The sequence below is a fragment of the Protopterus annectens genome, chromosome 9.part0, assembly GCF_019279795.1.
Source record: "Protopterus annectens isolate FY-2018-M chromosome 9.part0, PAN1.0, whole genome shotgun sequence".
Classification (NCBI taxonomy): domain Eukaryota; kingdom Metazoa; phylum Chordata; order Ceratodontiformes; family Protopteridae; genus Protopterus; species Protopterus annectens.
Window position 1 is genome coordinate 1514838164 of NC_056743.1, and position 12221 is coordinate 1514850384.

Sequence of the window (12221 nt, forward strand, 5' to 3'; positions counted from 1 at the left end):
TTTGTTAGAAATTTTCAGCAGGGTAGGTTTTCCAGAAGAAATGTTGACTGACAGAGGTGCCTATTTCATGTCAGACCTGCTGGCTTGTCTGTGGAAGTACTGTGGGGTGAAGCACCTAAAGGCCACCCACTACCATCCCCAGACTAATGGTCTTGTTGAAAGGTTAAACTCTACACTCAAGACAATGCTATGGGCATTTGCAGACTAGTTTGAGGGAGTGTGACAAATATTTGCCCCATCTGTTGTTTTCTTACAGAGAGGTTCCCCAGGAATCCACAGGTTTTTCACCCTTTGAGTTGCTGTATGGGCATAGGGTGAGGGGACCACTAGATTTTATTCGAGATAAGTTGGAGGGTGAGTGTGAATCTCACAAGGAGTCTGTTGTGGCATATGTCCTAAACCTCAGGACAAGGCTCAGGGAACTCATGGGCTTGGCCCAGGAGAACCTGGCAGAAGCCCAACAGCAGAAAAAGGTCTGGCATGATAGGAATTCTCAAGCTAGAGAGTATGCTGTAGGGCAGCAGGTAATGGTTCTCACTCCTATCACTCACAACAAGTTGCAGGCAGCCTGGGAGGGAACCTAAAGGTAGTAAGGAAGGTCAGTGATATTAACTACATGGTAGAACTGCTAGGCAGGAGGCAGGGGCACAAATTGTACCATGTTAACATGATGAAACCTTAACATAATTGGGAGGCCCTTGTGCTCAGCATTTGCAGGGGATTGTAGGAGGAGTCTGAGGAAGATCTGGTGACTTATCTACTCAGTGAGGCTCGCACTGACACCTCAGTGGAAGGGGTAGCAATGTTCCAGCAGCTATCCCCTACCCAGGGTTAGAGAAATCCAAGCAGTGTTACAGGTGTTTGGGGATATGTTCACTGGGAAACCAGGGGGCACCTACCTGGTGCAGCACCATGTGGATACAGGACCCCAAAGGCCTATTAAGCAAGCCCCTTATAGGGTGCCTGAGAGAGTCATACAGACTCTGAGGGAGGAGATACAGGAAATGTTGGAACTTGGTGTAATTCAGGAGTCCAGCAGTCCCTGGGCCTCCCCAGTGGTGCTGGTACCAAAAAAAGATGGCAGCACCAGGTTATGTGTGAACTACAGGAAATTAAATAGTAACACAGAGTCAGATGCTTACCCCATGCCTAGGACAGATGAAGCCCTAGAGAAGCTGGGTGGGGCTAAGTATCTTACCACTACTGATCTTACCAAGGGTTACTGCCAGGTGCCCTTGACTCCCAGTGCTAGAGAGAGAGATCAGCCTCTGTGACTCCTTTTGGCTTGTATGATTTCACAAAGATGCCCTTTGGGATGAAAAATGCCCCAGCAGCTTTCCAGAGGATGGTAGATCATATCCTAGCAGGGGCAGGATATTTTGCCCTTGCTTACCTTGATGATATTACCATGTACAGCCATTCCTGGCAAAAGCACCTTCAGCATGTCAGGGAGGTACTGGGCAGACTACAGAGGGCAGGGTTGACAATTAAGCCCAGAAAATGTCAGGTGAGTATGGCAGAGTTCTCCTACCTGGGACATAGAGTGAGGACTGGTAAAATCAGGCCAGAACCTGTCAGTGGAAGCCATTCTGGCATGGCCTGTCCCTGTTACCAAAAAGCAGGTGAGGGCATTCTTAGAGACAGCAGGATACTACAAAAGTTTGTCCCCAAGTATAGTATCATAGCTGCTCCCCTCACAGACCTTACAAGGAAAAACAGGCCAGATAAGATAGTGTGGATCCTAGCATGTTAGCAGGCATCCCAGCAGCTTAAAGGAGCTTTGGGAGGACCCCCTGTGTTAGCCAGTCCAGATTACAGTAAAGAATTTGCTGTGCAGGTGGAAGTTTCAAACCATGAGGTGGGAGCTGCACTTAGCCAGGTTTCCTCTGAGGGAGAAGAGCACCTAGTGGCATATCTCAGTTCTAGGCTCCAACCCAGGGAGAAATGCTATGCACCTGTAGAAAAGGAGTGCCTAGCCATAGTGTGGGCACAGCAGAAACATCAGCCTTATCTGTATGGAATGAAATTTGTGGTAGTTACAGACCACAATCCCTTAACATGGTCACATCGAGCCAGCCAACAAAATGCCAAGTTACTAAGGTGGAGCTTAAGGTTGCAAGCATATGATACGACAGTGCAGCACCGCAGTGGTATTATCAATGCTAATGAAGATGGGGTGTCAAGACAGGGAATGGGGTATGGTATTCCCAGACAGGTTCACCCTCTGAAGCAACATTTCTCAAGTATCACTTGAAAAACTAGCTTGAGTTCTCTGGGGAGGAGAGAAATGTGACACTGCCAGCCCGGCTATCTGGAATTTTGTAAATAATCATACGTCATTTGTGAATATTAATGTGATTCATATGTTTGTCTTACAAATGTAAGAGAACTGCATGTTATGTGAATATTAAACTACTGATGCAGAAGTGTGTGTTGAACTGTATGTTATGTACTGAGATTCAAGAATGTAACCACAGTGTGCCCTAGTGGAAAAGAACAGAAATGTATATAAACTATATACCTGTGCAAATGTATGTTTTAATAGTAGAAGCTGGAACATACAGAGTTAACTTGCAAAACTTCAGGAAAATAAGTTGAAAAGTAAAGTGTTTTATGATTGTGTTATTTCAGTTTCAGTGCAGCAAGCAGACACAATGTCCAGAGCTAGAAATTTTTCTATTGTCTTGAAAGTAATTTTAATTACTAGGTTTAAAATGTAAAGTGCTTTATTGCTTCCTAGCAGCTGCACATCTGAGAGATATGTATTTTTTACACAAAATGCTAATATTCTTAGTTTCTGTTAACCTGGGAACTGAAGGGAAGTGACTGATGTCATCCAGGCTAACCCAGCAGTAATATGTGATATTAATTTAAGAACTCTCTCAGAGAGGGAGATTGTGAATTTTGTATCTTGTCTTAGACCTAGCAAGAACATCCACTCATCTGCATTTGCCTTGCTAATAGTAAGTAATTAGGAAAAAGTAATTTCTTTTAGATATAGGTAGGAATATAGTAAAGATTAGTTTAGATGTTTTCTGATTTCTTTGACTGTCCTATAATGTTGTTTTAAAGTATTTCCTGTGATTCTGACCTCTGAATTAAGTGTGTTAATTGCGTATTGTCTTATTCTTTTATTATTTATTATTAAATATATTTAAACCTGTCTTTGTGGCTGATATTTTGTGAGACATAGTTAAGTTCTTAGAGTATTTGCATATGTATTTGGTGACACTGTATAGGCCACTCCAATAGCCTTGCTCTTGGTCACACATACCATTTGAATAATCACCCTTTGGTAAGGGCTTTAAAGTAGCTGATAAGTAGGGGTTGGTGGCAGTGGTAACTACCTTGTAGTCTGGGCAGAAGGGAAAATAGCTAGCAAACCTGTGCCAGCCCTCCCCAGGTGTGTGTGTGTGTGTGTGTGTGTGTGTGTGTGTGTGTGTGTGTGTGTGTGTGTGTGTGTGTGTGTTTGCATATAAATAAAATATCAAAGTGTGTGTGTGTGTGTGTGTGTGTGTGTGTGTGTGTGTGTGTGTGTGTGTGTGTGTGTGTGTGTGTGTGTGTTTGTTAATGCACACACATATTTTGGATGCTAAATATGGCCACCAACAACTAGATATCCTACAGTAACTTTGAAACATTAGATAAAGGGAAATATTTTACATCACAAATATGTATGTACTATTAATAAAACAAATACAAAATAATTTAACAAATAGCCCATTTTCTAAGCATAATAATGCCCTCCTGGGTGAGTGTTAATAAATAATGGACTGTTCATGGGTGCTGTGGCCCATTGCCTCACAACACCCCTGAGCAGTCCATTATTACACTGTAATACCCATATTGGCCATTATTAGTTCCATAATATGATGAGTCCCTTTTAAAGGAATCCCATATTAGAAAACTGGAATAGTCAAAATCCCATTATACTGAAAGTAATTAGTGCTGCAGTTTTATTTTGTAGTTTGCTGTGGCTTTCTTTTTTTATTTTTGTTGTTGTCATACTTTTTACTGAATTGTTAATTCATTTTCTTGGGCTTCTTTTTTGAATTATGCCAAAGCACCCCCATGTGGCAATGCAGCAAGACAGAATTTGTCTAAGCACTTTATACATTCTTGTTTTGAAAATAGTAGATTTATTTTATGTATAGTACTGACTGATGTGAAGCCATTTTTATACAACTCTTGTAAATTCAATGATGCATTATGCTATATACACTTTCCTAAATGGAGGGTTTCTCCCTGTCCCTCAAATGAAATGAGTTTTCAACCCACTCGGTCACTTGTGGTAAACAAAATAAGTAAGTATGCAGACATTTTTTTGTTTTGTTTTGTTTTCATTTCTGGGCAAAAGTTTACTTTTGTCTCTTTTATAAATTGTATTGTAAATATTTTTTTCTGCTGCCTAGTTCATGTACATGATATTAAGCCTGTACTGTTATGTAATGTTTGCAAAACACTCTGCATCTGACTGTATCCTGGTCAGCTTGAAGCAGTTTTCAGAAAATTCATTATCCTAAAACACTGATCCAGCTGAAAGGAATGCATAATCTTATTAGGTAACTGCTATGTGCCTCCATTGATATACATTTCATCATGTAGTCCATATTAGAACAATATTGACAACTTTAAACACAACCCATGCTGTAGAATAACTCTTTCCATGCACAAAAAAGAAATGGCACACTGTCAATAACACCCATGATGGTAATGATGATGATGACTATGATAATGATGATGCAGATTTTGAACTGCCTTCTTTAAAATCATGGTAAGATATAAATCATTTAGGTAGAGAGGTACTATGTATGTGAATGAGAAAATTCTGAATTGCTATTAAATTACAATTATTTTCTGTCATGCTTACACAGAAAATTAGGACTTAGCACATACACTGATAAGCCATGATACCACTGGGCAGTACTACTAGGCAGCTCACACCCCTCTGGGTCATCTAAAGTATTTTTTTTTTAAGTGTTGTGCTGAGTATTCCTTGAAAAACATAGGGCTTCATGACCTCATACCTTTCAATTCTGTTTTTCTCTGTTTATTTTAGGTTACCCAAAATGTGTTCCTCTTGAATCAGACCACCACTCAGCCAGTTCCTTTGGGCTTTCAGAGTTTATTTGAGAACTGTAGTCCTTACATTATTGGTGAGAAATATCTGGAATTTGTTCAGAGCCTGACTAGGAAGGAAGAGCCTTCAGAATTATATGAATTTGAGGAGTTTACCTCAGGGAAAAGGTATGTTTCTCATGGCATTATTTGTGTTGTTTTCTTTATTTTATTTATACAGATTTACTAAGCAAGTTGGAAGTAAAACATTCTGTTCAAGTCTGAGGGACATGAATGTGGGAAGAAAACATGATTAGCAAGTTAATTTCTTTGCTACCTAGCAGTTAACCATTTTTTAAATGTTTTCTAGATTCCAAAGCTAGGTATAAAATGTAAACATACATTTAAATGATAATCACTGAAGGAGAACATGCCCCAGGTGGTGAAAGAAGAGGTCTAATTTTTCAGGCTGCATTAGCAAGCATCCAAACATATTTTAATAACACTGCTGTTCACTGTGAGACTCTTCATTTACAAATGGATAGAGTATGCCTTGTAAAAGTTGGTTGACCCAGAACATATGATAAGGCACATTTTGTTATGGCAGTACACATGACAAAATGCACAAATACACTTCTCATCCGGAACTGTTTAGCTTTATGGACAGATTGAAATTAAAATGTATAGAAATGTATAGTCATTGTTGTTCTGTATTGTAAAGTGAAACAAGTTAACATCTTGCTGACTCAGATATGGCAATGACATTTCTATCTTATTAAAGTTCTTTTGTGATGCTCCCTTTTGGCTTCCTCATCCGCATCCTATTACCCACATAGTTGTATTTCCTTTTCTCTGAAGGCTGTGCAAAATGGTACAAACTGGAAGTTAGTGCAGAGGACAAAAGCTCTCAGATGTCATGAGTTACTTCCTGTATCCAGGGTATAAGATTCACAGGTAAGTACCAGGCTAGCTGCCCTTGCAGGCAATTTTAGGCCTAGCCAGTTTCCCTTTTTGTTATAGAGATTGGCATTACCCATCTCATGGTCGATAATTGTATATTACCCCTAGTGAGAATATTCAGGATTATACCATAGATTATGCGATGCATGGGATAAAGTATTTAGGAGTTGCCTCTGTCCATTAATAGTACAGGGAGCAGTTCTGGGGTAAATTTTCTGTTTCCCTTCCATAGATCCAAGTTGCACTTGAATACGGACAGGGATGAACTTTGTTTTATTTGGATGGGTAATCTGTTCCAGAGCAGTAGTATCCTCTGTGAGATATAGCTGTTCCTCCAAAGTGTTCTGTTGATGTTGCAGAAGAGGTTTAGATCCCTAGACCAAGTATTTCTGATGCCATTTGACTTGATTATGTGTAGTAAATCCACCAGTATTGGGTTAATTTCTCCCACCTCCATGTATCTACTGTGTGACCCACAGCAAGTCAGTTTACCAGACAGTGCTCCTGGGTTACCCTTGAAAAGGGGCAATTGTGTCCATTGGCTTACTTCGTGAACAAATTAGTTAAATGAAAAAAGCTAGCTGGCAGGCAGTACAGTGATGATGATGATAGGTGAAAACTGTAGGTTGCAGGCTTGGTTTTCTATTAATTCTTTCCAATAATTGACATATTATACATAAATTGATAACTGTTCCTGCAGGTCTCATACATTTATGTCCCTGTGGAATATTGCTCAATGGTCCATTTCATATCAACATAGTAGACAAACCCATGCAGTGTAACTACTGACCGATAACACTGTCACATTAGCCACTTATCTGCCAGAATTTGGCCTACTGAGTAACGTTTGGCTGCAGGGCTCTGAAACCCTCCAGAGATGTAACAGAGCATGATAAAGGACATGTGGGACACATTTGCAGAATTTAACTGAGTCGAATTAAGCTTTATTTATGGGATAGTTTTGACAGATAACAAGGTTAGACTGGCTGTTGTATAAGTCAGTGTTAATAGTGATATCTGCTAGGTTCTGTGAGCTTCTTTGACACTGTAACCAGTATGAGGTACATTTAACATCACACAAATACATACTTAATAATGATTGTAAAAGAAAAAGAACTTTTTCTCATCCTTAGGTTCATAGATTAGTCCTAGGCTAATTGCCCTTGTGGGCCATTTAAAGCCTAGCCAATTACCACATGTGGGGAATCAAACCATTTATCTTATGTCTGTAAGGTAAACACCTTAACCATTACACCAACCTGCTTCCTGCCTGGTGGGAGGTTTTAAGTGGCCACCTAACTTTGCTTTAGTGCTATGGGTAATATTAGACTTGTCTCAGCCAAGTACTGATGGCAAGTGTTTGCTAATTTTATTTTCAGTGGTACAGTTTGAGTTGAATGTCACTTGATGAAGAAAGGCATCTAGATTTCCAGTTTGATATAATTCCTGATTCCCTGATTTTCAGTGAATTCTCTTAGTTCCCCAACTTTAAGCTTAAGCATGCTTATTGGCAGCTACGTTCCTTCAAATTTATTTCTTCATGTAATTGCTTTGCTTCCTTTTTCAGGGGTTAAGTCATCAGCTACTCAGGCATTCCTTGGCCCTCTTCATTCGAGGTCTGGCTTTCTTTTCACTGTACACCAACACATTTGGCTTCTTTACTCATACAGGCTTTCAGTTCCCACAGTCAGGAACTGGACACATCAGCAAGCTGTGCAGCTGGAACACTTATCATCAGCTGATTCTCTCTCTCCTCTCCTAAGGTTGTCAACATCTGATTGTCTTACCTATGGTGCAGTGATACAGTTTTCCACACATTATGTGTGTAAGTCATCCACTTCCTGTGCTTCCTGATAACACTCCATTTCACAGAGCACACCCTTACCCAACTAAGTGCAACAGATCAAAATTCAAAAATCAAACAAGCAAATGGTAAACAAAAGTTTAAAAACAACTAAAGCGCACACAAAATAAATAACAATATATAGCTAAACTATCTGCTTCAGCCTCTATACCCCCAAATTTAAATAGACCAACTGTGGTGTAGCACAGAAAGAAGTGGAATAGGGTGAAAAGTATCTAAAGAAAGAGAGGTTGTAAGAGCTTCACATGAACTCTATGTAGAAGAACATGCTTAGTGCATTACTGAGAGGCATCACTATCTCCACAGGAAAAGAATATACAATTATTCATTTCACAATAGCAAATACATGAGACTTACAATGATGCATGAGTGGGACAAGTTGGAACTTGCTTGGATTTTTGTTCTTTAAATCCTTGTTATGGTCTTCTCTGCATTCCCAGTCAGATACCCTCCCCTTCATATGCCGTCTAGCTAAGCACATTCATCCAAGATTTCTTACTGACTGAGGATACGGTCCTTCCCCAGCTGGGCTTCTACTATGATTCTGTAATGAAAGAACATCATGACTTGTCAGGGAGTCAATCAGTGTGGCTGTGTAGATAATAGGGACTCCAGTGCACATTGTGGGGGGGTGGGGGTAGGCCATTTGTGCACTGGATGGAAGGGGATAGGTTATTTTGCATTCAAATGAACTAGTCACTGTCAACATCTAGGTGATGCCATGTACCATAACATTTCAGCATATATTGTACAAGCTTTCTGGTATGACACACTCATGCCATCTGCCTTACATCAGGGTAATGTAGCTAGCCAATATACAATTCTAATTATGGTGCCCCCCCCCCAAACCCTCTCTCCAGGGATACAGGGAGCTGGTAATAGTATGTTATGATGTTCTCACCACCACTTTTAGTGATCTAATATTGGTCCCAGATCAACATATCCACTAGTACAGATATTTGTTCTGCCTCTGAGTCAGCTGTCCCATTAGCACCATTAGCAGTATGCCACTATTCTGAGTCAGGTGAGCCAAAGTTTAGTTCTTATTTCATGTAGCGCGTTGTTAGGATGTGTTCGAAACAAGGAACTGGCTTGAGTGGTATTAAAGTAAAATTCTGTGGATGTTGTACTATAATCTTAAAACTCCTTGCCATGTTAGCATAATAGGTACAAGTCACGCTCATAAGCTGACGGTGGTGAGCTCAATCCTCACACAGGGCAATTTCAACACTGGGGGATTGGGAGTTTGGCATAATGGTTAAGGTGATTACCTTATAAGCACACAGTGCAGGGTTTGATTTTCACAGCAGATAATTAGCTCAGCTTAAAATAGCCCACAAGGGCAGTTAGCCTACTACAAATTTATGAACTCTATATTCTAAATAAACAAATGCTAAAAAACATCATCTGAAAATGTATTTTATCAAAAGTCTGCACACTGAAAGCAGGCATATAATTTCAATTTTAAACAAAAACAAAAGCACAGCTAGGACAATACTGTATCAATCGAATAATGACATATTTGACCATGTTGCTTTCTTATGCATTTCCTTGATTCATACTGCTATTGAATTAACTGCATTTACTGTTTTTTACCTTACCACTAGTCCTAAAACATAATGGAATTATTTTTATTTAATCCAATTCCATGTGCGTGTTTTTAAAATGTGTTACTGCTAATCTGTTAACACTGGTTATTATTGCAGAATTTTCTTCACTTTGGGCACTCTGTACTCTTTTTTTCTAGTAACAAAAGATGCTTTGCTGGTTTCTATGAACTCATAGGTTCACAGGTTCATAGAATGTTACTAGGCTAATGGGCCAAGGGCCTTTACAATCCTAGCTGTGTAATAACCCAAGTGCCCTTACTGACCATAGTTAGATAGTCGTTGTTTGCAGAGAGATTCTGTGATCAGCACCGACTGCCCCTGTCCATGAGGGACACAGGTGCCACCCCCAAGGTGAATTTACAGTCATCCATCCAGTTGTCAAGTTTGCATTTGAATAGGGTCATTGAGGATCTCTGCATCACATGGAGCGGGAGCTTATTCCAGAGGAGCGCCAATCGCTAGGAGATATATCTGTCTCTCCAGCATGTTCTGTTAATGTCACAGGCTAGGTTGAGATCCCTGGAGCAGGTGACCCTTGTCCCATGTGATTTGCAGATATGCAGCATTTCCATTAGACAGAGTCTGAGGCTGCTCTGTAGGCCAGGCACAGGTCACCTCTCAGCAGCCTGTATGATACAGAGTACAGTGACAGAACTTTCAGTCTTTCCATGTATGTCATGTTTTAGAGGCCCCGGATTCTCTTGGTTAGAAACCTCTGTGGTCTCTCCATTTGCTGTAGGTGTCTGGTGAGGTACATACAGAGGGGAGCATTGTACTCAATTAGTGGTCTGATAAGGGTTGTGTACACTGGAGCTATAACCTTACTGGTCTTGGATGCAATGCTTTTACTTAAGAGAAGTGCAATGTAGAATGCTTTTCTTACTACTACGGAAACATGATGATCTAAGTTTTGATTGCTATCAACCTGTGTTCCCAAGTCTTGCACCACTGAATTTGAGTTTAGAGGGGTGCAATCTATATCGTAATTAGCAGGGGCTACTTCTTTGCCAAATGGGATAAAGAGGCATTTTTGTGCATTAAGTTTTAGTCCATGAGTGAGGCACCTATCATTTGCCTGTGTCAGCCCTATCTGTAATAAGTTAATATCATTGGAGGACTCTATGATTGTGCCCACTTTACAGTCATCTGCAAACTTGACAAGACACAGACCATCTACCTTCACCTGGACTTCAGAGAAATATATTCCATATAGTAGGGGACCCAACACATATCCTTGTGGTACCCCATTGGTAATTGGTCTGCAGGTGGAGGTGACTTCCCAACTTTGACAGTGTGCATTCTGTCAGTGAGCCAGTTTGCTACCCATCTAGTAATGTATGGGTTAATCCCCAGCTGGAAGAGTTTCTCTATGATACCTGAATGGGGGATTGTGTCAATTGCCTTGGCTAAATCAAGTATGTACTGTTTTGCCCTCATCCAGAGCTTTGGTGACATTCTCAAAGAAATCCAGTAGATTTAATAAGCAAGATCTACCCTTGATGAAACCAAACTGGGTTTGTTGATGTGTTTGAAGGTTGTCTATGTCCTTTTTTTAAGGTCCATGATGACTCTTTCCATGGCCATGCAGAAAAGGTTGGTTAGGCTTATGGGTCGATAATTCCCATGGCCAATTAATGGACCCCCTTTGTGCAAGGGGATTACTGTTGCTGTTCTCCACTCTGCCATGACAAAGCCAGTTCTCAGGCTATGGTTAAAGAGAGTGCTGAGTAGTTCCACTATGTCTTGTTGTAGATTGTTTAGTAAGCAGCCTGGGTTGTTATCTGGTCTCTCAAAGGCCCCATTTTTGGCCTTGGAGAAAGCTTGTATGACCTGTTGTTTGGAGATACTCGGTACAGACCTGGTGTCAGGAATGCTTTGGGGTATGTCTGGTGGTTACAGGGGGTGAAGTTATTGCCAAATCTGATGGCTTGCAACTTGGAAATTTCCTCAGGTACAAAGTTTGGCACACAGCTGGGCATTCTCCTTTTGGTTTTGGAAGTAGCTAAAGAATGTCTTATGATTGTCTTTAGCTAGGGATGCTAATGGTTATTCTGATTGAATGTGACTGAACTGTGACCTTGAAATGTGCTGTATGGCAGGGCCTGCTACTGTATTTGGATAGGCTGTTATGTGCTACATGTCCTTGCTACACACTACTACTAGTTTGACCAATTTTAAATGGATTTGACTTTGCTACCAGATCCAAGGACATCAGAGACATTTTTTTAATCCAATCCCATCTGTATGTTTTAAAGTGACTGTACTACAAATCTGTTAATACCATTTCCTGTGCTAGAATTTTATTCATTTGGGTCCTGTTTTTGATATTTTTTCTGATGAGAGTAGGAATTTTGCTGCTTTTCTGAGAATTCTGCTTGCAACAGTCTCAATGTATAATTGTATTGCTTTTCTGACTGGCTGTAACTTTTTAGCAGAGCTTTTAAATTATGATGTATAGCAGGACTTACTACTCTTTTTGGCTGAGTTGCCCTGTACTGCATTTTCTTGCTTCCTACAGCTACTATATTGGGTAGTTCTAAAAAGCTTTGACCTTGCTACCAGTACCAAAGTAACCAGGGAAGGATTTTATATAATCCAATTAATTTGTGTGCTTTAAATTGTGTTTACACATTTACTGCTAATCTGCTACTTCTGTTTATTGTGCTAGAGCTTTATTCATTTGGGACACTTTCTGGTCTTTACTAGGGAGAATATGACTTTACTGATGC

At 40.2% G+C, this 12221-nt stretch overlaps 1 protein-coding gene across 4 annotated transcripts in view; it reads left to right on the plus strand.

Moving 5' to 3' along the window:
- LOC122812148 (GEM interacting protein) overlaps nt 1-12221 on the plus strand; it is a 1774188-nt gene that overhangs the window by 1427678 nt on the left and 334289 nt on the right. For all 4 annotated transcript variants that reach the window (XM_044084459.1, XM_044084456.1, XM_044084457.1 and 1 more), the window contains one exon: nt 5060-5247. In XM_044084459.1, the coding sequence (XP_043940394.1) occupies nt 5060-5247 (188 nt within the window). The remainder of the gene's footprint in view (nt 1-5059; nt 5248-12221) is intronic.